Source organism: Cinclus cinclus, chromosome 5 (genome assembly GCF_963662255.1).
Source record: "Cinclus cinclus chromosome 5, bCinCin1.1, whole genome shotgun sequence".
Taxonomy (NCBI): domain Eukaryota; kingdom Metazoa; phylum Chordata; class Aves; order Passeriformes; family Cinclidae; genus Cinclus; species Cinclus cinclus.
Genome location: NC_085050.1, coordinates 51,475,466 through 51,502,624, shown reverse-complemented (window position 1 = coordinate 51,502,624; position 27,159 = coordinate 51,475,466). Strand labels below are relative to the sequence as shown.

The following is a 27,159-nucleotide window of genomic DNA, read 5'->3' as shown; positions in this document are numbered from 1 at the left end:
GGGAAAGACTAATTTAAAAATTGTTTTATTTCCAGCTTATTCATCCAGGGGAGTTAAATAAGTGATTTATATAATTAGAAGCCATTTGAATGTTTACTACATTTCTCCAGAATTTTGGCACAATAGCATAATGGGAAGGAATGCAGATTTGTCCTGAGCGTGGGATTTTAAGGTTGTTGGTCTGGAGGGTCAGGTCCCAAACTTGAACTTGGGAGACACTGCACAGACAAAATTAAGTCTGTCTTTAAAAACCCAGCATAGTTTGCAACATGGAGATCATAATCTCCATGCCAAAAATCTGAATGTTGAAAAAGAGACACTTGGTTCTCGTTTGTCCTTCTCATAGGTATCTTAGTTCTATTACTAAGGAACAGCTGTAGTTGAATTTAGCAATGCATTTGAAAAACACACTGAGCTCACTAACATTGGAATGAATCATTGTTGAAATTTTTTGTCTGCTAACCTAATGAGTGTTACTTCCATTCTTAAAAATATGAGGCATTAGTAAGCAGAAATTTTTGCCCCAGGACTGTGCCTGGACTTTATATTTCACAGAATTTTTCTGCCAACAGTGATCAAAAATATTGAAATAACAAGAAGATACATCACAGCAACTGCAAGTTCACAATTACTGACCATACAGAACCAATCTCTTAAATCTGCCTCTGACCAGGAGATGTTGCCAGCTGTTAAAACGGTATTGACCAGAAAACTTCCATCAGTTTGCAAGTAAATACTTAAACTGCAAATTTATGCACAGTATAAAGCTGTTTTAAGTATTTATTCTGCTTTTACTTCTCTGTGATTGCTGCTTGAAGCATGGACGATGGGTGTGGAAAGATGTTTGTTCATAGTTCATGGCTGAGTTTTAGGAACTTGAGGTAATGAATGGAATCTGGTACTTCTGCTGAGTGTTGTGTAGCTATTTGTAGATAGAGAGCAGAGAAGAGCAGCTACCAGTAATTTTGTTATATTTCACTGTGTCAGTCATGTTCAGAGAATGATCAAGAGGAGGAATGACTTTATTTTTTCCTCAGTAGGAAATCTTGTTCAAAATTATGGACTGATCGTTGAAAAGAGAACAAATTGCTAGGAAAAAGAATCCTGAAAAGGAGGACAGGTGAACTCTTTTTTTCTGAAGCTCTGAGACCATAAAATAGCTCTGTAAAACGTATTTTGGGTTTAACATGCAATGACAGTAATTTCCCTGTACCTTATGCCTAAGTCTTTCCCTAGGCAGTTTCTAAGCATGTGAAGAGTGAGACTGTGAAATAAAAATCGTGATTTGCAACATTAATAATTACTTTGTTCATTCTATACATTTTCAGTAGGTGTTCAGTCCATATACTTGGTAATAGAAAGAATTTAACCAAAATTTTTGACACTTAAGACCAAAGATTATTGGTTATTCTGCCTCATCCTACTGGAAAGAAGGTCCCTCTTTGTGTGTGTGTTTAGGGAGGGGCTCATACATTGTAATTAATGTAATGATTGTGCAGGAATTAATTGCTGGTTAATGAAAATGCCAAAAATGGGCTTTCCTGTCAGTACTCTGTATCTCTTCTTGTGGAGATTTTTGATAACTATGGGAATGTATTACTGATCAAAATAGGAAAAGATCTCTTATTCTGCTAGTATTTTCACCAGAAAGATGTTCATATGATATTCTGACCCTCATTAACGTTTTGAAGTTTTTCTTAAACTCAGGAGAAAATAAGCTTTAAGAAATTCCTATTTTGCAAACTTTTAGCTGTAATAGCAATTACTTACAAGTAGAGACTTTGACTATTGTGTTAATAGAAATCTGGTGAGTCTGGCAGGGCATTTGTCTTTACGGTTATGGAAGAACTGCTCAAAATGTTAGTGGAACACTAACATCTTGTAGGCTGGTCCAGTAACCTTCTTCATGGCCAGTCCTGACTCACACATGCAGGGGAAGCCATGGGGAAGAGCAGCAGGCAGGGTAAGCATCTGTGCTCTGTAAGAAGCATACTAAGCATCATGTCACATCTCCTTGGGTAACTAACTTCATCTAAAGGGTTACAAACCAATTTTAGGCACGTTTGACAGTTTGTTAAGTCAGGCTCTAGCTTAAGTAGGATTGGTTTGCATCTACCATATTAACAAGGCTATTTCATATTTCTCATAAATAGTGAGAGTTGAGGATATCATAGTAAGATGAGCCCTGAATGAGAGGAAGCCTATCTCTAGTTATTAATTTTTGTATGTAATTTTACCTGTTACATTTCACTACTGAGCCTGATTTGGGAAATACTGCACTGGAAAGGTAGCTGAGAAAAAAAAAAATATTTTAGAAAGTATTTAATACTGATCTCTGTCCAGTCTGGGATATATTGTCTAAGTATCAGTCTTGAGATCTGCCTCATTTGATGTATTTACTGAGGAGCTTTGTACAGCAAAATGTAGGCATGTCATAAGTTTGATGACAGGACATTTCTGAACAGCTTTGCTGCTAGAGAAGCAAGGTGGAGAAAGGACTGGGATGTGGAAGAACTGGGAGCAGAAATGCAGTTTCGCAGAGCTGGTCATATACTTTGTAAGGTACCAGAAGTAGTTGTGTCCCTAGGTGGGGTGGTGGCAGCGACAGATGTCACAGAGCAGATCGGAACTGCTGGACTGGTACTATGCTAGTTTTGATGGGTTGTTTTTCTCTGTACTTCCATATGTAGGATCATACTCAGAAAAATTCTGGGGCTTGCTTAGTTAAGGACTAATAAAATTACCTGCTGTGGATTTGTTTGGCTGTTGTGAACAAATGAAGAAGAGGCAGATGTTATTGACTCATTATAGCATGACCAGGTCATCTGTTTAATGGAAGGAAAAAATGAGATATTAGGATATTCCAGATGAGGCATTCTCAGTGGAGAACAGGGAGTGATCCCTGTGCAGGACCATGGTGACACTTCATTGCTGGCATTCCTTGTCTGGTTTTGGTCATTTGTTTCATAAAGATGTTATATAAAGATGTTACATAAAAGAAGATCAGAAGCACTTACTTCATTGATGTAACAAATGTAAACAAAGACTGAGAGAAGAAATGGATGTAAAAAGACATCTGTAGAGGTGATACCAGTAAGGGATGTTAAGTAATTAATTAAGCTAACTGAAAATAATGTCATAAATAGAGCTGTCTGTAAAGGAATTTAGCCTGGAAAACTCTAGGATTGGTGAGATTTTTTAGAAGATGGAGGTTTAAGATGATACCAGAGGAATTCTGTTACAGCTGTCTTTGGTGGCAGGCCTGAAGGCTGGTTCCTATCCTGTTTTCATTTAACATTTCAATATTGAAAGACACAAACTGACACTCAGTGAATAAGTGGAGAAAGCACTGGACACAGTTCAACATCTTCCAGTGTCTGGCAAACAAGGGATGAGTTTGTTTTCTGAAGAGCCTTTAAAATCATTTGAGAATTCCCTCTTCCTGGTTTATTTGTTTTTTTTTTTCCTTTACATTAAGTAAGAAATACAACATAGTAAAACACAGTCACGGATGAAGTTGATGTTTAAAACTTTCCATGGGCTTATTGATACAAAAATCTTCAAAAATATTTAATTTCCAGAGTAGTTTCATAAAGTCTGAGATATATGACTACATGATTATAACCTCTGAGGGAACTGACTTAAAAGTATGGGATCATAAAGTTGGACTAATCACTTCAGAAACTTTTTGGTGACCTCATTGTATTTCACATAGAGGAAACATAGTGTATTAGCATAACAAGCTGCAACTTTGGTGCATTTGTTACACCTTCAGTTGCCTGAGGAATTAATCACCAGGCATTTCTATGTAAAGACTGCAATCTTTAAGAAGCATCTCTGTTTCTCTTGATTGTTGGCTGATAACAGAGCAGTGGAGTGTGCAGAAGTGGTGCTAACTGATGTAAGTTGTTCTTCAACCTCATATTACTAAGTCTTTTTTCTTTTTGAATGTGCTGAACAATGATTGCTAAATTTGTGAGCGTGGCTGCACTGAAGTACGCCTGTGTTTTTCAGTCACTACAGAACTTTGGCCAGCAAGGTGCTCACACTGCATCAGCATTTTGGATAAATAATAATTTAACTGTAGCTGTATGAAATTTCATCTACTCAAGCAATAAGGCCACCCACACCATTATAATTTAAGCCAGAGTGCTATGACCGTTAGATCAGTGAGATCACCTCTTCTTAAAATAGTATTTATTTCTCCAGCTTAATCTTCTATGTTAGTTCTCCTCTAGTATTTATTTATTTATTCTGTTTTGCATTTTGTTTTCATTGTCAGTCTCTGCAAAGTCAAAGTAGACCCATTTACAGAAGATGACTATGGATGGACCAAAAAATTATACAGGCCCCTATTTTTGTCAGGAGATACACAGTATTCATAGCAAACTGAGCTTGTGCACTTCATCACCCCACAAGAGGATGGATAGGTTGTTTCACATATCCCTCCCTTATACTGAATGTAAGATCAGCTAAAAGGAAAAGTTGCCTTCCCAGGGGAAAGTGCCCATGGCCATTTGTATATGTTTGCACCTTTCTGGAATGGGCACCTGGTCAGTGTGTGAGCAAAATGCTCCAACACCACTATGGCAGTCATTTCTGTCCGTGGTGCACAAGCACAAACTAATCTTCAAGGTGGAAACACTCATGCCCCATGAATAAATAAAGAGGGGAAAGGCACAATGGCAATGTAAGTTCTCTTCAGCAAACTGCTGTTGCATGGTAGGTTTGGGTGATCTGTAGTCCAGATGCTTTCACCCTACATACAGTGTGTTCTAGGATTTGGCTCTCTTTGCACATCTAAACATGTCTAGTGAATATTTTTACATATGTGCAGCCTTAGCAAACAATTATCCGAGAAAAGTTTTAAAAATTCTGTGTTTCTTACTGTCTGACTTTTAAAAACTAGTAACAGGTGATGATTCAATGTAGATAAGGGCATCAGCTGTGAAGATTTGGTTTTCCCTTGAAGTCTGTAGTACAAGTTTGTATGGAGTAGTTAATTGCAAGAGGTGTTTTTAATTGAATTTAGGATAATTGAGTTATATTTACTTTTTTCTGTATTAAACTTCTATTCCATTATCTCATTTTGAAAATGGCGTATAAGTTAGTGGAGATTGCAGTGTTCATTGTCATGCTGGTAAAAGCCAGGAGAAGATGGATTGCTTAAATAACTGGGAAGATTTTAAACTTACCATGTGCTGATGCAGTCCCACGAGGAAGCAATTACTTTCCAGTCTTGAAGAAGTCTGAACAAATATGTAGGCTAAAACTGAAGTTTCAAGATGGTATGGAAAGTCACATGCAGGACAAACCCTTGGAGCCAGAGTGTCAAAACATTTTGTTTCACATGGCTGGATGCAAACTTTCACAAAAGATTTTATGAATGGAGCAGTATCTATCCCTAGTCTGTCAGTCTAGACTCAGTGGTTGCTTGTTAACTAGAAAAATCTTTGATTTCTGACTTAATTAGTGGTTATCATATGTGAGTTCATAATGTAATATTCTTATGATCTATTTATGTTGAATAAGCTTTATATTATGAATGTAATATAAATATCTTGTTTTTTTCAAATCTATGTTAGCCCATAATTCAGTATTTCAAGAGTTTTAAAGCTGGACTGCAATGTTTTAGGTTTTTACTATCTTGCTATTTTTTTTCCTTTTCCTTTTTTCTTTCTTTTCCTGCCTCTGCTCTGCAATAAACTACTCCATAGAGAAATAATTAATCTTTTTTTTTGTCTGACTTGGTTGGCTACCTTTTAATGCCAGCAAAAGTATAATTATTTCTAACTAGTGCTTTTCTTTGTAAAGTGTGGTATAAAATATGTATTTATGTGTTTTCATGCCATTTATTCATATGTAGTGAAGAAATAAAAAAGGAAAATCTGCATTTTTTGTTGCACTGAAAGCCAGTGAGATGTCAGGAGGTTTTCTGTAGCTGCACTGCTATGTAAAAACAGGAGCATAAACACATAGGACAGTTCCTTTTGAATCAGACAGTTGCCCATCTATCCTACTATTCTGTCTCAGAGGCAGTACAAGGTGCTCTTTATGGAAATCCTATGAACCTGGACATTCTATTTTCCTAATACTGCCCCAGCACCCAAGATTGTGTTAAAGAGGAGTGTGTCTCTGATTCATCCTTTCAGTATTAACTTGGATATTAGGGAGAATTTCAGTATCTACTTGGACATTAGGGAGACACCAGGAAGCATTTCTTCACTGAAAGGGTTGTCAGCCACTGGAAAAGGTTCCCAGGGAAGTGGTGGAGTCACTATATGTGAAAGTATTCAAGAAATGAATGAACATGGCACTTAGTGTTGTGGCCTGGTTGATAGGGGAGACTGGTCAGAGGTTGGAATCGTTGATCTTGGAGGTATTTTCCAATCTTAAAACTCTGTGATTTATGAATTTATGGTTTTGTTAATTTGCCTAAAACCTTTCTGAATCCTCTGAGATCATAAGCATCTGGCAGTAGAACATCTCAGATGCCCTCAACCAACTTTTAAATTACCCTTTCTTAAAGTGCTCTCTCTTCTACCAGACTTATGCTGGTCTCCTATTAGTTCTTGCATTTCAGGGTTTGGTGAGCAGCAGTTCTTCAGTCACTTTATCCACCACCTTTGTGTTTTGCTAAACCCTGTAATCTTGTCCCTTAGCCTTCTTGTCTCCAAACTAAAAAGTTCAGGCCATTTTAATCTCTTGATAAGTTCTTTGGTACTTTTTAGCTGCCCCTCCTTGGACTTTGTGTAAATCTATGAAAAAGAGGGGAAAGAAAAAGAGAACAAACCAGAGAAATATGTGTGAAGTGTTCATACAGGAGTTCTCACAGAGACTCAGATTCGCTAGCATGCATATGGAGCTTTCTTTTCTTGTTTTATACTCATATTTGAGGAAAAAAAATTACATTGAAACCATGTGGCTTTTAATCAGTCTTCATTGCTAAAAGGAGTTGAGATGATATGTCAAGCTGTGTTAGGCAGAAGCATAAGAGGAATTAAAGTTACTGAAAAACATGCCTGGTGATATATTATCACAAAGATAACAGTCATAAGTAAAAGGAACAGTAAAGGAAATACAGAAGTTAAGGAGAACATTTTCTGTTCCTCTGTATTCTTCCCGTTGTGGCCAGGCATCTTCTGTTGGGATAAATGTTCTTTTTTTGTCAGAAAGCAATTGTATGACAACTGTATCTCTTGATAAAAACAATACTAACTGATTTTCCCAGTTGCAGTACCCTATGGCAAAGATGGCTTCTGTCTTCTGTTATCACAAATAAATGTATATAAAATTTAATTTAAAATTTAAAAATAAATAAGAAAATAAAATTGCAGTACATGATTATTCCCTCTTATGGGCTAAGTAAAGCTGCAAGAGCATTTGGAACTTGTTTGATAGCAAAAACAGGATGTGGAGACGACATTTGAGAGCAAGTGTTTGCAATGAATGGAAAGAACGTTTTGACCTAGTAAATCTTATAGTAACATTATGAGACACTTGTATAAACTTGTTATGTGTGACACCATTGAGACTATAATTCCGTACTGTGAAAATGGAATTGCAGGAGAATAAATGATGTTCATCTGAACATCAGTCAGTCTCATACCAGGAGCTTTAAGAAGAAGGGGTAATATCTGCAAAGTCTCTGCATGTAGCAAATGTTCAGAAGTTCAAAAGACTGATGTCAGGCATATTTGAATGGGTCACTCCCTGAGATATTTGAGCTGTCTGTTAAAAAAAAAAAAAAGAAAAAAAAAGAAAGCAAAAGTAGCATCCATTCCTGAATTTCTAAATATTTTTTCTTTGACCTTAAAGATACTAAGTATGACTTTGTGTTGCCCAGCCTACCTTGTGCACTGTGAAGTTCTTTGAATCCTTCATCCCTTAATGCCTTAACGTCGGCTTCAGGAGGATTCAGGACTCTATTGCCGAATCATATATATGAAATGATGAGTTCTGTTGAGCTACTAACAACTTTCTCAGGCTTCAAATCTTTTGTTGGCAAATATTGTTTCTTTTGAAGTTCTTACATAAAGTGTTCACCACCTTCTTAATATTAAATACTGTTTCAAACAACCCTAATCAGACACCTTTGCACTGTTGCAAATATTGCAACATTGCCTGATATAGTCAGGCAAAACATAGTCGGCTATTTTGTATTTCTCCTTCACTGTAAGTGCACAGATTATCCATATGTCTAGATATATGTCTAGACCTATATACTAAATAGCAAGACAAACAGATTATTTCTTTGCCTGAAAAAGGCAAAGTATTAGCTCTGTTATCAGGGGCAGGCTGAGTTATGGCTTTATTTGGATTCCAGTCTGTTAGTTCCTCTCCATGAATAACCAATTATGATTCATATTTCCAAATACCAGTCTTTTCATAAATCCTGCTGGAGAGCACAGCAGTGTAGCTAAAGTGCTGTCATGGAGCTCTACCCATAAAGTCACTGATGCAGTTATAATATATCTGCACATAATTTAATTCCCTTGTTGCATGTCTTGAAGGTATGCATTCCCATACTCTCACATTTAAAATCCTTTAATTAAGGGTGTTCTTCCTTGTCTCTTGTATATATTTAGAATTCTAAACAGGTGCTGTTTTTAAAGTATTCAAGGGATTTAATTGGGCCCTCTATATCATATAGTAAAAGCCAGAGACCTCTAGTTTCTGTGTCACAAGATGAATATTTTACTTAGTCATTATGATAACAGGTCCTGAAGTTCTGGCTTGTCCTGGTTCTGCAATAATTTAATAATTTCCTTTCCACATTTGCTTTTGTGAATTGTATCTGTTACAGAAAGTGATTTCTACAGTGTTTTGAAAGAAATGAAAATGTTAGTGTTCTTCAGAATTTGCAGGAGATTTCGTATTGTCTCAAGACCCAGTGTGCCCCACTCTGCTATTGCTGCAGCACAGCAGCATATTCCACTGTTCTAACGTACAGTATCTGGAAGCAAACTGAGCAACTTAAAATGTGCTCACAATTGTGGATTAGAAGTTCATATTAGGGTACCATTTGTTCAAATCTGAAAGGTTAAATATGTTTTTGGATAAAAAAAAAGCTTGTCAGAAATAAAAAGCAGAAGGCCACCTTATTAAATAATGAAAGTTAGGCTAAGAGAAAGAATATTATAGGAAAGAAACCTTCACTGCACTACAACATTAGGAAAACTGAACTGGGGAAATTCAAATACTCAGTTCATAAGCAATCCTAGGTCTAGTTAGTTTAATATCTACAGTGAAAGAGATTGAAAAAAAAAATCTAAGAAAACTTGTTTGCATGTCTCACAAAAAAATACTGTTCAACAATCTAATTTATTTATTACAAACAGGCTGAACAGTGCTTATCTCAAATATCACCTGAGAATTGCAGCAAGATTCACTTTTGTTTCAGTAGGATGAGAACCTACCTAACGAGCTAATGGTTTGCTAGCCCATTGTTCAAAACGCAGTATCTTAACTCTGTGAAGGCTAAACATTTTACCTTAGTTTCCACATAGCAGACACAGTATGTGCTGCTACATGTGGAGCAAGAAGTTAAAACCCAAATGTTTCCATTATTTAATGACAAACATGAAAGATACAAAAAGAACAGCCTGAAACAGGAAGACAACTTGTTGAAGTTAATCAAATTTTGTATTGAAGGAGATCTCTCATTACTGTTATTTCAAGTGATTTGGTGTTTCTGAAAGAAATTACTGTGATATGTGTCCACATAATTGCAGGTGATTTTGTAAGTATTCACTTAGTGGGATTTACTGGGACAGTACCTTTCTCTTAGCTTTGAGCTGCTCATGATATTTGTTGGATGTGTCGCCTGGTATTTCTCCTCCCCAGAGGGTAATTCCCACCATGGAATAAGTGATGCCCATGACAAGCAGTGGAAAGCAGTAGACCAGCACAATCACAATAACATGATACCTGCAATGAAAAGGTATTAAGGTGGTTAAGTGCTTTCAGAGGAGCTATAGTGATGGAATGGGCTGCTAGAAGTCAAGACTGCTACTTTAGCACAAAGCATGTTTTATATTAACTGGCTAGTCCCTGGTGTTTTCAGTGTCTTTTTGAAAGTCTTGAATTGCACTGCAAAGTTATGTACATTTTAATGCAAGTGCTTTGTGGTGTGTCTAATGCTGAGTCTCCTCTAGTATATATTATGAATGACTCTTACAGTTACCATGATTAGTGACTGCAGAATAAGGTATGTTTGTCCATAACTAGATTAATTTAATTGCCCAGCCAGGTATCCTGAGGGCATTTGGAGCTCTAGTCTGGACCATAAATGAAAGAGGAAAATAAGTATTTTAGTGATATATTGATGCAAAGACCCTGATAAGAGACCAGTTACCCACTGTTGTTCATATGGCAGATCTGTTCCACACAGATCAACACAGTGTGCAGTATAGTCACCACTGCTGATGTAAGCACTGGGAAAACAAAGATAATTTCTTTTGCCTCCTGTTAGTTCCTGGTTAAATGCCAACTTCAGATAAAATCCTAGTGAGAATGATGAGTGAAGAATCCTCAGCTGTCACTGAGTGTGACCTTCCTGCCCTAAAGAGAAATGTCTGTGTATGTCTCCTAAAGTGATAAAAATTACATATGACCAGGACTTCTTTCACCTGCCTCAAAAAGAGCAAAAGGTCAAATTTGATTCTAGATGGTTACACAGGCTTTCAGCCTTGAACACAATGTTTTTCTTAAATATCAGTGAAGACATGAAAGGACAGATGCTTAAGTAGCCCCTTATTCCTAATTCTACCAGAGGGACAAATAGGATATATTTAAGTTAATTGACTGACAGTCTCACTTTCAGAAAGAAGAACCAGTTACAGGTTATTCAGTTTTTTCTTTTGGACTGATATCTCAGATAAGTAATTGTGATATTGTAACAGAATGAAGTGATAAAATTCAGCCCTCCCATGAAGAGATCTAGAGAAAAAAATCTGGTTAGAGCCTTCTCATTATCTACAATTGCATGAAAGGAGATTGTAGTGAGGTGGATGTTTGTTTCTTCTCACTAGTTGCAAAAGAAGAAATGGCTTCAGGCTGTGCCAGGGGAGGTTTAGACTGAATATTAGAAAAATGTTTTTCATGAGAAGTGTTGTCAAGCATCGGTACAGGCTGCCCAGAGGAGCAATTGATTCAGCATCCCTTGATGTGTTTAAAACACATAGATGTGGCACTTAGTGATGTGGTGTAGTGGTGGACTTGGTAGTGTAAGGCTAGTTGTTGGACTTGATGACCTTAGAGGTTTTTTCCAAACTAAATGATTCTAAGGAGAGACTAGAAATTCTTGTTTTTTCTGGTTAGGATGAAGAGGAAGCTTGCTTTGAATTGCATGTTATGTTCCCAATTCTGGCCATCTCTCTCTGTATAAAAGTAGCCATCTTAGGTTGAGCAATGATGGTAAAAGTGCAGCACAGGAGGGAGCACACTCAGAGGTGTGGAAGAGAATGAATTTGTTCTGTTTATCACATATAATGCTTTATCATCCTTACTTAGAAAACTGGCTCTGTGTTTCTCAGTGATTAAAGCTGTTAGTTATTCTGTGTGTAGGAGATCTGTACAACACTAGAGATTTTGCCAAGTCCATTGCAAGTCTAGACACCACTATGCACAAGTTTAAAAGAACAAAAGCTTACGTAAAATGCTGTTTTGGACCACCTGGCCATGCTACATAGCAAAGAGTTCTCCCAGGCATCACCTTGGTTATGGAGTATAGGCACTGGGGAAAGGCCAACAGGAATGCCAAAATCCATATGCTCCCAATGACCACCTTGGTAGCAGTTGCAGAGAGCCTAGGTTTCAAGGGATCAATAATGGCCATGTATCTGTAAAAGAAAGCAAAAACATCTGTGTAAGAAATCTTCAGAGATTCATATGTATCTGGCATCAGCCAAAGTTTACGATAAAAGAGAAGTGTAAAAGCAGATATTTGTCTTCAGTTCTGATGTCACTGTGCTCTTTGTGTGGTTCAGCTCCAGTGAAGGCAGTGCCTGGAAGAAGGTTCATTGGATATTATTTTGCAGCCATGGGACACACAGTTAATCATATGTATATCAGTAGAGAAAATATTTTGCTAAGAGTTAGACCATTCTGTAACTATACAGCCTGATTAAAAAGCAACAGTGCAGCTGGATCCTCTGTTACTCTCCTGGGTCATACAGCATTTATTTCTAAAAGGAAAATTTACAGCCAAGCTGTCAGCATTATTAGTCACCTGTCCCAAAGCTACAGGAATCTTATAAGTCCGCATGTATTTATTTCAGGAGAGATAGACTGACTTCAGATTGTCTGCCAAAGAACACCAGAGCAACTGATTTGTACAGAGACTGATTGAAGAGCCAGTTTAGAACTGGTAAAAGCACTAAGGGAAATAAATATATGAGGCAAGAAAACATCTCATGTGCCTTCTCAGTTCCTGTGTTCCTAGGTAGGATAGCATTCTTTTTGCTGCCCCATAATTGTATTGGCAATTCATGTATGCTGGTAACCTTAGAAGAGCATACAAAAAAATAATAAAAAGTTTAGTGTACGTAATTACAATGTAAGTGCTTAGGAAAAAAAATCAATGAGAGAAAGCATATAGACAGACAGACAGTAATAGGAAAACAAGGTTTGTTTTGTTCTTTTGATCTCTGTTACAAATACAAGGAACAAGTGAGACAGAAAACTTATATCAATAATTTTTTGATGAATATATTGTGTTTGCTGCAATTAAAAGACACTTACTTATTTCAGATTAAGGGAGGAGTGATGTATTTTAATTGTTACAGTACACATCTAGGTTCTTGGCAGACTTGCCCAAGATTCTTAGGTACAGACATTAGCCACAAGACAATAATAGTATTTGTAAGATAATGTTCCTGATAAGAATTTGTGCAGGAATCTTCTGCATCCATATTTACCTGCTGTGGTACACAAATTTCACTCAAGATAATCTTATTTTTTTGGAAATTTTATGCATGACAGGTGAGTAATTACAGAACAGATGTTTGTTTTAGCAAAGCTATCTCAGTTTATAATTAATGATAAAATGTGTGATAAATCCAACATTGGTCATAATAGTGCTATGCCTTCTCTAGTGGGCATGATAACTGCCCTAATATCTTGAAACATCCAAATACTATCAGAAACACAGTGAGTGATCTAAAACAGCTTCAGTTCTGAATCATCTATTTCCATATCTAGAATTTCAAGTTTGTTATTTTTTTGTTTTTACTGCACTTTGATATTTTTTCTTCACAGTTCCCCTCTCTTTCATGTGCCCTTTTTTTGGTTTGGTTTGGTTAGGTTTGTTTTTGTTTTTTGTTTTTTTTTTGGTTTGGTTTGGTTAGGTTTGTTTTTGTTTTTTGTTTTTTGTTTGTTTTGTTTTGTTTTGTTTGTTTTTTTATTTTTATTTTAGCTAAACTGGTGCTTTTGGTATTGCATACTATGAAATACTTTTATTTGAGTGCTGGGTGTTTTCTGTTTCTTGAGAACAGTAATTGGATTGTCACTCTCTACCACGTAGCTCATTTCTCCTCCAAAAAGTACTGCTTGGTAAAGAAGTCTGGTTTATAATTATGAGCCCTGTCTTTCAAATTGAGCCGGCTTTTGTGCCAGCACTGTCCAAATGTTTGATGATGTTGTAGTAAGTGATAAGCTGTAAACAAATAAGCATTTTCACATGCTTGTGAGACTCTTAAGGCATCTCCTTTTCACCTGGAATTATTCCTTCAAATTGCATACTTTCCTTCAGATTGCACATTGCTATTATTTTATGTGCTATTGTCAGATTTCTGTTACATTCACATTATTCTTATTCCCAGTTATATTATTCTTACTCCCAGTAGATACCAACAGTAGTTCTTGTTGCCAGAGATAAAATTTGGTTGTTTTATCTCCCAGTCTGCCCTTTAAAGACATGGATTGTTTGGGTGAAATGACTCATACAGCTGTACTGATGGAAATTTTAACAATTGGCTGTCTGAGTAAGGTAAGTTAAAGGACAAGGATCAGATGAAAAGCAGGCTATTTATCTTTGAAGTTCAAATTTGAGTGATAAACTGACAGCCTAGCTATTGCACAAGATCCATTACAAATATGTAGCAGGCAGTAATTCTAAAGAATAAAATGGGAAGGAAGTAGGGGAACTTCGGCTATTCCCTAAATACTATCTTTGTGCAGGATAGGTATAGCTGAAGAGAGTATTGACAGCTCTGTTACAGAGCCTTTGATAACAAATTTAAGTTATTCTACTTTGCCAGTACACTAACAATTACAGTGTGTTCTCTAAGTTCTCTAAATGGCTTTTCTTAGAAACAAAATTGCTTAATTAACATAGTGAGATATTACTTTGTAACTGCAATTTTTACATTCACTCAGATTTGTCATACATGTTTGGTAGTGTTTTCTTGGAGAAGCTGTCATTGCCACAAGTAAGTAAAGTAGAAAATGTAGAATGACCCTTCATTTCAGGTCAAAATCTACCTCCATGTTTGAACAGAATCTGAATATTATCTCTATGGCCAAAAGAAGCCTTGAAAAGAACTGAGTTCTTCCTGCACTGTTAGTTGTCATTTCCAAAGGAGACACACATGTTCCTGCTTATGATTTTGTTTGCTGTAAATGTTATCTTGCCATTACAGGTATCAAAGAGGAGTTTGTCTATCTCTTTAGGCTCAATCTGAAGTAACAGAAGCTAATTTTTCAGTTGGCTCTTGCTTTTGCTCTCTCTCCATTCAGCAAGGGTGTTTCCAGCAGGAATGAAAGCTCCTGCTAGCACAGGCTAGAGGTTCCATGCTTAGGTGTTGCTCAGAAAAACAGCGAGGTAAGGAGGCTAAGGATGGGATAATGTGTATGTATGATGAGTGCATTGCCCCTGTATATTACAATTCCCTGTAACTGACAGGTGTCTGTCATACTTCATGGTCTGTCATTATGGCTAATTTTTTTACTCTGTATTACATCCTTACATATATTAGGGATGGTAAAATCCCAGTTACAAGGGGAAAGAGTAGACATGCTGTCTGAATAGTGCACTGAATGGTGCTGAACATGGTGTAGAAATAATAGAAGTGTTTGAGTAGGCCAGGTGTGAAAGGGAGAACGATGAGACATAGGATCTAGCAAAAGAACAGAGTCTGAGGGGTAGTTTGCTGAATGAAAAAAAAATAGAAGTGAAAAGAGAAAAAAAAGAAACTAATAGGAGAAACAGAGAAAGGAGAATTGTAGAATAACAACATATAGAAATTGTGTTGAGAGAGTAGAGAATAAGAAAGGAAACTGGGGGTCATGTAAGAGCAAAAGACATGACAGAAGTCAGTTGTAGCATAGCAGGGATTACAAGGTAAGTGGGATTGGTATAAAACCAGAGCATTTTTGCAGTGTGGATGTGTGGTGGAAAGCCCTTCTGCTTCTGCAGGTGTACGGGAGAAAGTTTTATCCCAGAGAGTTTTTTTCTCTGTAATCAGCCAACCATAAACAGCATTCAAGGGGAACAGCAGGACTTCCTGGATGCTCCGATGTTGTCTGTCTTATAGACTGTTCTGCCACTCCACAGTTCTTTCAAACAGTCTGAACTTCATAACAGAATCATAGCATAAGCTAAGTAGGAAGCAACCTATGACGATCATTGAGTCCAACTCCTGACCCTGCACAGGACCATCCCCAGGAATCACATCATGTGCCTGAGAGCATTATCCAAACACTTCATGAACTGAGAAAAGCTTGTACTGTGCCCACTTCCCAGGGGAGCCTGTTCCAGTGCCCTCTGGGTGAAAAATCTTTTCCTGATACCTGACCTAAGCTTCCCCTGATTCAGCTTCATGCTGTTCTCCCAGGTCCTGTCACTGGTCAGGAGAGTGAAGAAATCAGTGCTTGTCCATCTGCTTTCCCTTGTGAGGATGTTTAAAGACTGCAGTGAGATCTCCCTTCAGTTTCCTCTTCTCTAGGCTGAACAAGCTAAGTGATCTCAGCCACTCCTCATGAGGCTTCTCCAGACCTTTGACCAGCCTTGTGGTCCTCCCCTAGGTGCTCTCTGGGTAGATTAATGTCATTTTTATGTTGTAGTGCCCAAAATTTATGCAGTTGTTCTGAAGCCAGTGACAAATGCAGAAACCCTTGTAGGTTCACCATGTTCTGTGATATTTATATGTAGACCTTGTACCTCTCCACTCCTCATCTCCAAGGACAGTAAAAGATGGTAGGCATTGAGAAGAAGGGTTTCTAATGGCTACAAGCAACTGAAGGCTTGTTACACCACTGAAAAGCATTCTGGAGCCTCACAGACATTTTTTCAGTGGGGTGCTGTGCCAATTTCCTTTGCAGTCTTTGGACATTAACTGTTCATTCTGTCATCATGCTTGCACAGTGACTCCCTGCTGAATAAAACCTCTGAACTCCCACTCAGGTGGTTTAATCTAAAGATGTGACTTCTAATGCTTTCTCACTCCAGTGGAAGCTGCTGATAGTGCCACAGATAGCTTATTGCACACAAAAAAAGCAGAGATGTAAAATATACATTGCTGTAAAGAATTAATTCATTATACTCATTTATCACAACAAGCAAAAATCATTATTACCCCACCCAACAAAACATTGTACTTGGAAAATAACTGTAAGATGGAATAAGCTGGAAAAGCTGTAGCCCACGGCTTGGACAGGAGCGCTCTTGGCTGGGTTAAGAAGTGGGTGGGTGGCCAGGCCCAGAGAGTGGTGGTGAATGGTGCTGCATCCAGCTGGCAGCCACTCACCAGTGGTGTCCCCCAGGGGTCTGTGCTGGGGCCAGTCCTGTTCTGTATTTTTATTGGTGACATGGATGAGGGTACTGAGTCTTTCATTAGTAAATGTGTAGACCACACTAAGCTGGGAGTGTGTGTTGGTCTGTTGGAAGGGAGGAGGGCTCTGCAGAGAGACCTGGAATGGTTGGATGGACGGGCAGAGTCCAATAAGGTGAGGTTTACAAAGTCCAAGTGCCGAGTCCTGCATTTTGGGCACAATAACCCCCTGCAGTGTTACAGGCTGGGGACGGTGTGGCTGCACAATGCCCAGGCAGAAAGAGACCTGGGGGTACTGATCAACAGCTGACTGAACGTGAGCCAGCAGTGTGCCTGATGGCCAAGAAGGGCAATGGCAGCCTGGCCTGGATCAGGAATAGTGTGGCCAGCAGGAGCAGGGAGGTCATTCTTCCCCTGCACTCGGCACTGGTGAGGTCACACCTTGAGTGCTGTGTCCAGTTCTGAGCCCCCCAAATTAGGAAGGACATTGAGACGATCACATCCAGAGGAGGCAACGAGGCTGGTGAGGGGCTTGGAACACAAGACCTGTGAGGAACAACTGAGGGAGCTGGGGTTGTTTAGCCTGGAGAAAAGGAGACTCAGGGATGACCTTATCACTCTTTACAACTTCCTGGAAGGTGGCTTTAGTCAGGTGGGGGTTGGTCTCTTTCTCCAGGCAGCAACCGACAGAACAAGAGGACACAGTCTTAAGCTGTGCCAAGGGAAATACAGGTTGGATATTAGGAAAAGGGTTTTTTTACAGAAAGAGTGATAAAGTACTGGAATTGTCTGCCTGGGGAGGTGGTAGAGTCGTCATCCCTGGATGTGTTAGAAAAAGACTGGATGTGGCACTCGGTGCCATGGTTTAGTTGAGGTGTTAGGGCATGGGTTGGACTTTGTGATCTTGGAGGTCTCTTCCAACCGAGTGATTCTGTGATTTAGAAATGTAGGGATGGAAATATGTGCAGCTAGAGTCTCAAGCCAGTGCTTCCAGTCATGTGGATTGCTCAACAACTGCACCATGTTCTTCTGTGTATGACTCTAAAGCATTTTTAGGTTTCATATGCACATCATTAGCACATGATTTTGTTTTGTGACCATATTACATCCTACTGTCATCACATCTCTTACAGCTTTATCTTGTAGTGATCTTTGTCCCTAACTGATTATTAATGAAGTCAGCAAGAGACTTTACATTGAGCTTAATGAGAAATCATTTAGGCTGCATGGTATAATGGCTGGTGCATCATGGTGTACTTGCTGCTGCACTCTTTTCTTAGCTGCCGGGGTCAGAACAGATCCAGTTCCCTTCTGAACTGCTCTGTTTGTCTAGAGTCTACAATTTAGATTCTTCTCATGTCTTGGGTTCACCAAATCAAGAAAACCTGTTTTCTCTGAAACAAAAATAGAGACAGTCTTCTTTTGAATAACAATGATAAACTCTTTAAGCCAGTAGTTTTAGTAGCAGCATAATCATGTATCTCTCTTACAGTTTTCAAGTAACATGAGCCAAATAGCTGCTGCATACTATAAAAGCTTATGAAGTTTGTGTATTGTGGTTCCAACAATAGAAAAGATAAAAAAAAAATAAACCTAATTTGTCTTTTTGTAAAATAGTATACACTGGCTAATACAGCCAGGAAAACCTTTCATCTTTACCACATCATTTAGAAAATTGTGGCAAAAATACACAAGATGTTATTAAAACAAAATGATGTTCAGAATTGGATCTTACAAATGCCCATCTGGAGACACAGTTGGAAGCCTTTAATCATCCTAACTGATTTGTTTCACCTGTTTACAGTGTGTTTATAAACTCACATGGGGAAAAATGTAATCATCCCTGATTGTAACATGAAATTGGAACTTGACAGAGGAAGAGAGAAAAATCATAATGCTTGCATGTAAGTGGTTTGTCAACAGGAGACAGCAGAGCATCCTTCTTTCATGAATACACAGAAGGTGTTATTCCCTCAAGACAGAAGCTGATTTTGAGACTTAGTATTTAGAATCAACTGGTATTTAAAAAACCTAGGGAAATTGCTATGATTCCCTGCCCTTATTTAGAAAATTGCTGTGCAAAATCCTCAGAAAGGTAAGCTATACAGAATAGAATAAAGGTGATGGAATGAACTGAGATTTTAAAGGCTTTTTTTGTATGATGAAAACTAAACCATTAACCTTTGTATTCTTTAATCGCTCTCTGCTACTTACTAGAGCAAAGCTCCTTTTCTGGGACTGGTTTGTATTAATTTATTTAGTCTGATTTTCTCTGCAGGAAGAGTGAGCGTTTCTATAGGACTATAACTCACTGTTGAGAAAGACTGGTTTTGGTGCCCTGAAGGGTCTGTTGTGCCGTGTTCACCTTAAAGCTAACACCATAAAGGAGGTGTGTGACAACATGACAGAAGAACACATTGCACATTTGAGAGATCAGTGGGCAGTATCCCAGGGGTATAACTTGGCCTTGATTTACCCAGAGGAATGTGTGTTGCTCTGGGTGAATGGCTAGTCGTGCTTTGAGCAGGGGAAAACACTGAAGTTTTTCTGAAATCAGGAGTAGCTTCCAATGTCTTGCTAGACTAACCTCTTAACTAAAACCTAAACCAAGTAATATTGAAAGTCTTCAGTATGGCTGAGCTCTCATAAACAATGCTTTCTACTTGAGGAGGACCTGGTAACTGACAATGAGCTAGGTTTTTGTGAGTATGTAATTGATTTAATGCAATGCATTCTCTACCTATGTCTATTGATGGAAAAGGGATAAGACTTTTCTTCGGTCTGTCTCATAAAATGACAGACTGACTTCCCCTGACAGGAAGGTTTCTGTATCTCCTTTTCATATTGTCTACCTGGGCTGTCGAGGACCAGTATCAGTGCAAAGCCAGTAGAAACAGCTCCAGCTGCATAAAACCACTGTCATCTGGATGGCTTCCTTCTTGTTTCTGCAGTTATTTTGAAATAATTTTATTTTAGGGAATCCCAAATATGTGAATGATACAACTTTCTCTCCTGGTTGGTAAATTAGTCAGAAAAACATGCATTTAGGCAATAATATTTAAGAAAATAAACAAATAAAACAAACTTCTCTCCCCAAAAAACTCATCACCCCAACCCTTAACTAACTTTTAAAAGTACCACAGGCTACATTGCATAGTAAACCACAGGACATATTTTAATAGCTTTCATTAAATTATAAATAAGAGCATGTATTTTAAGGCTAAGACTCTGTCTATAATGAACTTCCTGTTTGAATGTAGGTTTCAAATTTATTGGATATTTCCTGTCTGGAACAAGACAGGGCTTGTTGCTGTTGTAAATGTTGCTTATATTTCTCAAGATATTGGTATATCAACCTCTATTTTACAGCACCTTTTGAAAGCAGCTTATTAAATAGAGTATTTACTCAGTACAAAGCAAAAGGAAAAAAATAACTTTTACACCCGTATTTTTTTCCCAGACGGCCCCAGTACATTATTAATAATGTAACTGTGATGTGATTTTTCACCAAAACTGCAAAAAATCCTCTATTTTTTGCCCAGTGAAATTGTACCATTGCAAGAAAAGGTTCTTTTCCCCAGGCCTCTGCATGCTGAATCCTGTAGCCATTGCATCAAAAGGTTCTGCAGAAATGATTTCACCTCTTTACTAGGAAAGAAAGAAAGGGAATTGTCAAATCCAAAAAAATATATTTAGACCCCCAGATGACAGAGAGTCCTTCGTGTTTCAGCTTTTGGTATTTGAACCCTTTATGCCCTCCTATTGAGCTTTCTCTCCAGTTCTGAGAACTAGTATTTTTCAGAGGGCAGCCCAGATACTGGAACCCACAAATAAGATGAGCTTCATTTTCAAATTTCATTTTCAAATATCACTTTCAAATACTTTCCTCTTTGAATTCCATATTTTTGCTAGCAAAGTAAGAATAGAAATCATAGTGATGATTTCTGAAGTATATATTGAATTTTTCCCCTTCATGATATGCAGTGACCAAGGCTGATTCCTGAAGTCGTGATTTTCAAGTCATCCATTAGTACTGCACTTTAGTGTGGTAGTGGAGTATGGCAGCTAGTGTTTTCTGTAGTTATGCGGCACTGAAGGCTTTAGGAAGAGCCAGCTAACAGTAAAGTGGCCTCTTATGGGAAAAAAATGGACACAAGCGCTATCCATTTCTTCTGGTGAAAATATTCTCAGGTATGACGGGAAGATCTCTAGCCTGTGAAGCACAAGCAACTGAAAAAAACTCAATCTCCTTTCTTGTATTTCTTGTTCTGATGTTCATCTCTCTGTCACAAGTCTTCAGTGCAAATTCTCACTTCTTTTATATGAAAACCATTTGCTTTGAGACATCTCAATCTGACGAAGAGGGAATGAGATAGGGGCCAAAGGCTGCAGTTCTGTTTGAGCTGAGCTCTGTTCCGGGTCTGTCAGCTGGCTGGGCATTGCAGGTTTCCTGTCTGCCACTGCTTCAGCCTCCTCTGTTCACCAGTGAGCCAAGCACAAAACACTCGGTGCCAGGCTCATGTTCAAGGATGCAAGTACCAATAGATCTTCTTGATGTGCATTTTCTGCTGACATTACTACCATATGACCAAAACACAGGGTCATGCCCTGTGCACTCCATATCTCAGCCTGGTAGAAATGTTTGTGATCATTTTTACACATACACATTTCCCTGTACTTTAGTATTTCTGAGCATACAAGGTGGGTAACAGATATTTAATAACAGTCAAATAATAGATAGTTTGGAAGGAATATCAGTTTAAAATGTTTATGGTGCATGAAGGCCTTGAGCAGTTTGTCCCAGGAATGGGAAATCAGGCAGAGACTGATACCAAAATGTATTCTACTGGAAAGATAAGACGTTTTTCAGTGTGCCAACTGCCTACTTCAATATTTCAGTGACATTAATTTATAGGGCTTGTGGTACTATTTTATGACAATAACTGGTGTTACATAATACACCTGGAGAGATCGAAGAGTGATATTTTGAGGATGTGAGTGTGTGTACGTATGATGAGTTTGGGTTTTATTTTATAAGGTGAATCATGTATTTATGTCTCATATCTGTCTTCTGTTACAAGCTTGTATCATGCTACTTTTGCTGGAGTTTGAGAGTATAGAGGGATTATTAACAGCCATCAGTAACTGAACAATGTCACAGAAAAAAAGAAAACTGACCCAGTATATGTGTGCTTTTGTAGAGATATAACAAGTGAGAAAATAAGGTGGGAAACTGGAATGACAGGTATTGAATAAGGACATACATATGTATGCTAGAAACAAAGTAATACTAAGGTTCATAAAAACGAGAGGAGACTGTGCAAGAGGAGAAAGATAACTGAATATTAAATACAGAGTCATATTAAATAAAACAAATGGGTTTTTTCCTTAAAATACCAAAAACTTGCTGGCATACTAGAAAGAAATGGTAAGATATAAATAGGATCAACAACTACTCACCACTGCAATTAGAATACTTTTAAATCCAGAGGAGTTGCTTTTACAAAGAGTTACATTTATTAATATGAGAAAATTATTATGGAATTGCAGAGAGAAAAGTAACTGAGAAAGTAATGTAAAAGTAAATGTGCTAAAAACAGGAAAAAATTGCATAGTACTAAATGCCCTACTGAAGGCATGTTATTTTGTGCTATATTGCTACACCCCCAAACTTCCAGTGTAACCATTAGGTATCTGCAGAGAATTTTTAGGCCTACACAAAGTAATGGTTTTATAATGAAGCAATCTTGGGACTCAAAATTAATTGCTGGCATACCCTGAACCACGTTTTTTGCATGCTAAGGTCTCACAGGAAAGGACAGCAGGTCTTCAATGGCTGGATGGCCTAAATTCTGTGTAATCTACTGTCATTAGTATGTCCAAGAGCCATACTGCAGTCATACACTGTATTGCCATGATCACAGGTGGAGTTTAGGATCATGGGTGGACCCTTTAGGATCATGCACTGGTCAGTGACAAGGGCATATAGGCTCCAGAATTATCTCCTATTTAGTTTATCTTGAACTGTTTACCAATTTATCCCCATAATGTAGCTAAAGGAACTGTTGCACTGGAAGCAATGTAACTGTGCAACTGTGCAGCACAAGCTACAGAAGAATTCAGGAATTAATGCCCTTGAAGCAGTATAAAATCTGTGCTGCCTCTGGTGCCTGAAACAACTCAGTTCAAGCTACCTGTGGCATCTCTGCAGTAGACTGCAAGCAGCCTATTGGAAAAGAAGGAGAAAGCAGGGGGAAGAAAACCCACCCAGAAGGGATGGTTAGAAGTGTGAATAACCCCATACAAATTTGAGTCTGTGTTCAATGACCAGGATATCCAGTCTCAGATCTTTCATCCTCAGCTCCAGATGCAGCTCACTCCCACTGCAGGAAGTGCCTAGTCCACAAAACTCTGTGTCAATCCTGTAATCTCACAATTCACACAACTTAGAATGTCCTACAGAATCAGATGTGAAAGGAAACATGTACTGCCCATGACCTCTGCTCAGTGATGTCCAGGTTGACAGTCACACATTTATACTCTATGAACATTTAGATGCTCTAAAGCAACCAGTGGAGCATATTGCAACATACTTTTTAGTGGTTTACAATCCACGACCTTTAGTATTTTGGGATGGCAACAATTTCTGAAGGAAAATCATCTGATCCTATCATTTCAATTCCCTCAGCAGGTTTATCCTAATTTGTAGCTTTTGTTGTTTTAAATATTTTAGTTAAAAGAATGTGTAAGGATGTATTTAGTGGGTTAAAATGGCTGAATTTTTACTAAAGGCAAATGGGAACCAAAGTTTTTTAATACATCCACCCAGCAGATCTTTGCCTGGAACAGGGCAGTCTGTACATCCAAGGACATTGCTTGGGATCCATTTTGACCCTTAGATTTCCTTAACTTGGCAGAATTGTTTTGCAGAGGTAGCCAGGGAATGTTTAAAGGCACTGAATGCAACAGGTGTGATTTGGAATAAAAGAAAAAGGAATAGCAGTGAGAATAGGGAAGGAGGGATAGGCTGCTCTTCTGTTTATTTTACCTGATGCTGCATGGTACTACAGAGAGCTCACCTAAACATAGCTGTGGCATTGTTCATTGGGAAGATTTTAATTTGCCTTTGATGGCAGGTGAACCTGGAGGATGTAATGGGGTGCAAATTGTGATTTCTTCAGGGGATTTTGAGAAAAGAACTAGATCAGAGTAACAGTAGTTACTTACTTCTGAGCACCAGCATTTTGCATTGTTAAACCAAGGAAAACATTTCCAATATATGTATCTGTCCATTGCACTTTAGTCAGTGCGGAGCAAAATTGTTTTCTCTCACTCTAGAAATGCAGTTTGGATTCCTAAGGAACTGCATTAATTTTTGTTCCCAGTTTCGTAGCATAAATGTAGGAACTGCCAGAGTAAAGTACTACATCTCTGTGGATAATTTTGTTTGGAAAAATGAAATAAAACATTTCTCAGAGCATCCAAGTAACTGCTCAGCTAATGACTTGATGAACTGCAGCAGAAACTATTAAATATGCAGCTCCAACTGTTAAATACTTCAACTAAAGCCCTTTTTTGTTTCTGAAAACCTCAAGCTAGATGAGAATCTTAAGCAAAACTCAGAAAAACAATGAATGAAATCTTTGCCTGGTCAAAGCTTGTAGCACTGGCGTTGCACTATCTTCTCAATTTTTAATGGGGATTAACAGTTGAAAAGATACATCACTGGAGGAAAGTGTAATGATTTCTTCATGTCTTCTCCCATCCCCAGAACAGAAAAGTAGAAGAGTTGCCAAGAATCTCATTTGCTCTTTCATTTCTAGCTTTACAGAACAGAAATGCATCTAGCTGACAATGCCACCAAAAACTTGCAATTATTAGGGCAAACAGAAAAGTAATATTATGAACCTGTCCACAAGCACAAAAGGCACAACAATGTTTCCCAGTCTTTGTACCTGGAAATGACAAATAACATTTCAGAAGGTAGACTGAACCTCAGAAAATTGTAACTAGCATCACTTGAAAATACTGCAGCACTGACAAGTCAATTCAGCAAAGATGTATAATGTGATTTGAATATGTAGAAAGGAGTTCAGTGAGTAATTTCAGTGCATTGCCAAAAGGAATAAAAGACCTGAAATATAAATCAATCTATTTTTTTTTTAAATAAAATTAAAAAAAAATCAGTAAGTTATCTCTCCAGCACAGCAAGTGTGAAAACAATAAAAAAGAAACATACATTTTCTTTCTCACAGCGCTGTCTGAGAAACAGAGTCCTTCAGTTCATCTGTGTAGGAAACCTGGCAGCTATGTATCCCCTTTGCTGCATGGATGCTACATCTGTCTTATTCCATTATTGTGAGGAGTACAAAGGTAAAGTTTTTCCCTGACCTTTTTTCTTTGACAATCACAAAGCTTTATTTTGCTTCAAGAAATCAGAAAAAAACACCCGAGCACTTTGAAACTATGTTCTTATCAGCCCTCCAGATATGCACAGATGGCAATGTAAATAGTCTCATTAGTTAAAATCAGCAGGCACAAAGCATCTCAGAGCTGACTGTGAGAAAAGCTATTAAAAACAGGGTCTGAAGTGATTTCTGAAGAGGAGGCAAATGCTTCTGCCATCTGCAGAAATACAGAGAAGAGGGAAATTTGAAATCCTCTCCCTTTACACACAATCTCTACAACTCCTTATCAGTATATATTAGATGCCTGGCTGAGAGACAGACTGTTTTCACAGTGGGAAGCAAAACCCTGAGTTGCTGTTACAGAATATGTATTGAAAGATGGAGCACAGAAAACAGCTGAAGTCAGAGAGAGGAAATGTTTGTTATAAAAGAGAGCAGAAGAATAAAAATAATGGAAGACTGAAGGAGAAAGACCAAAGACCAGGAGAAAAAGTGTGTTAGGGAGAGATCCTAAAGAAACACAGAGGAGCACAGTGAATGAACTATTGAGGTCTTTTCAGCTCATCACTATGATTGTTATATCTGTATTTTATTTTGACAGAGAATCTGATCTCAATCTCTCCCTCCTAAACTTTTTTCTCACCTGTCCACAGCGATCGCTGTCATGGAGTAGATGCTGGCGAAGACGGCTGTGATTGGGAAGAAGTTGTGGAAGCGGCAGTAAGCCTCTCCAAAGTACCACTCGCTGTGCAGCGCATAGATGAAGTTGATGAGAGTATTGAAAGCAGCCATGGATGCATCAGAGAAGGCCAGATTCACCAGGAAGTAATTTGTCACTGTCCTCATGCGCTTGTGTGCCAGGATAATCCAGATGACAATAAGATTTCCAAAAACGGCCACTGCCACCACGCCACCATAAGCCAGAGACCACAGGGCAATGCGCCAAGAAGGTTGTACGAACTGATTGGAGAAGTTGCCTGCTGAGGAGGTTACAGGGGCAGAAGCGTTTGCAGCTGGTGCTTCCAGAGCCTGTCCCCAGGGATCGCCTGCTTCAGCAAGGCTCACGTTCCACCTGCTACTCATGCTCATGTTCCACTTGCCTGTGGGGACTGAAGTCCTCTTGGGTGTTTCTCTCCTCTCTTCCAGGAATGATGTACCTCTCCCACCTCCCTCTCCCAACCCTCCAAAATCCCCACAAACAGATAAGAAGAGGGAAGGGGGAAAAGGGGAAGTAAGGCAGCACAGCAGGTACTGGGAAGGAGAGCTCTGCCAGAAAAAAATCTTTGGCTATGCTGTTCAAACTGTTAGAAATGCTCTAACAGACATGTCAGGGGAGCTACCTCGGAGTAGAACAGTATCCTGTTTCTCCTCTGTACAGCCTCTTGCTTTTGATTTTGCTTAAGGAGAAGGGGACTGGGAGCCAAGGCACATTTTATAGGCTTGTGAGTTCCCAGCGTCACAAAGGGAGTGGAGCAATAAGCTCCATCGGCTGGTAAGCTAACACCTCTCCCTCTGCTCTCCCTCCCCTTTTATTTCATTCGTTTTCAGTAGCAGGCACTTTCAGGAGCTGTGGAAAGCATCACAGGGAAAATGAATTCTCATCTCATTTATGTTGATAGATTTGTTTTATATTGTCTTGCTTGAAGTTTCATTATTGTGCTTCCTTTTTAAAATAGTCTTTTTGCCCTGTATTTGCAGGGCTAATCAGAAATTCCCAGGACTGAGGCTGCCTTTTTTATTGAAGCTCTTTCCAGATGAATTTATTCCAAATCAATTCAGAGCTGCTTTTTTTGCTGCTCTCTTTTCATTTAGTACACACTTTCCTTTAAACCATTCTGTTACTTATGGATTTATGATAGTGACTCTTTCAGACAAACAAATACATTCTGCTGCTCTCTAATGTCACTTTTCATTCTGTAATACATAATAGATATCAAGACTTATAAAGTCGTTTGCATGTTCAGCAGTTACTGATTTTT

The 27,159-nt window shown here is 38.4% G+C and overlaps 1 protein-coding gene across 1 annotated transcript in view; it reads right to left on the bottom strand.

Annotated features, from left to right (window-relative positions):
* The window catches only part of TACR3 (tachykinin receptor 3), a 37,439-nt gene extending 10,828 nt beyond the window's left edge, over nucleotides 1–26,611 (bottom strand). Inside the window, 4 exon segments of the mRNA XM_062493809.1 lie at nucleotides 9,780–9,930; nucleotides 11,655–11,843; nucleotides 25,824–26,280; nucleotides 26,521–26,611. Of these exon segments, the coding sequence (XP_062349793.1) occupies nucleotides 9,780–9,930; nucleotides 11,655–11,843; nucleotides 25,824–26,280; nucleotides 26,521–26,611 (888 nt within the window).
* Nucleotides 26,612–27,159: the final 548 nt, after the last annotated feature.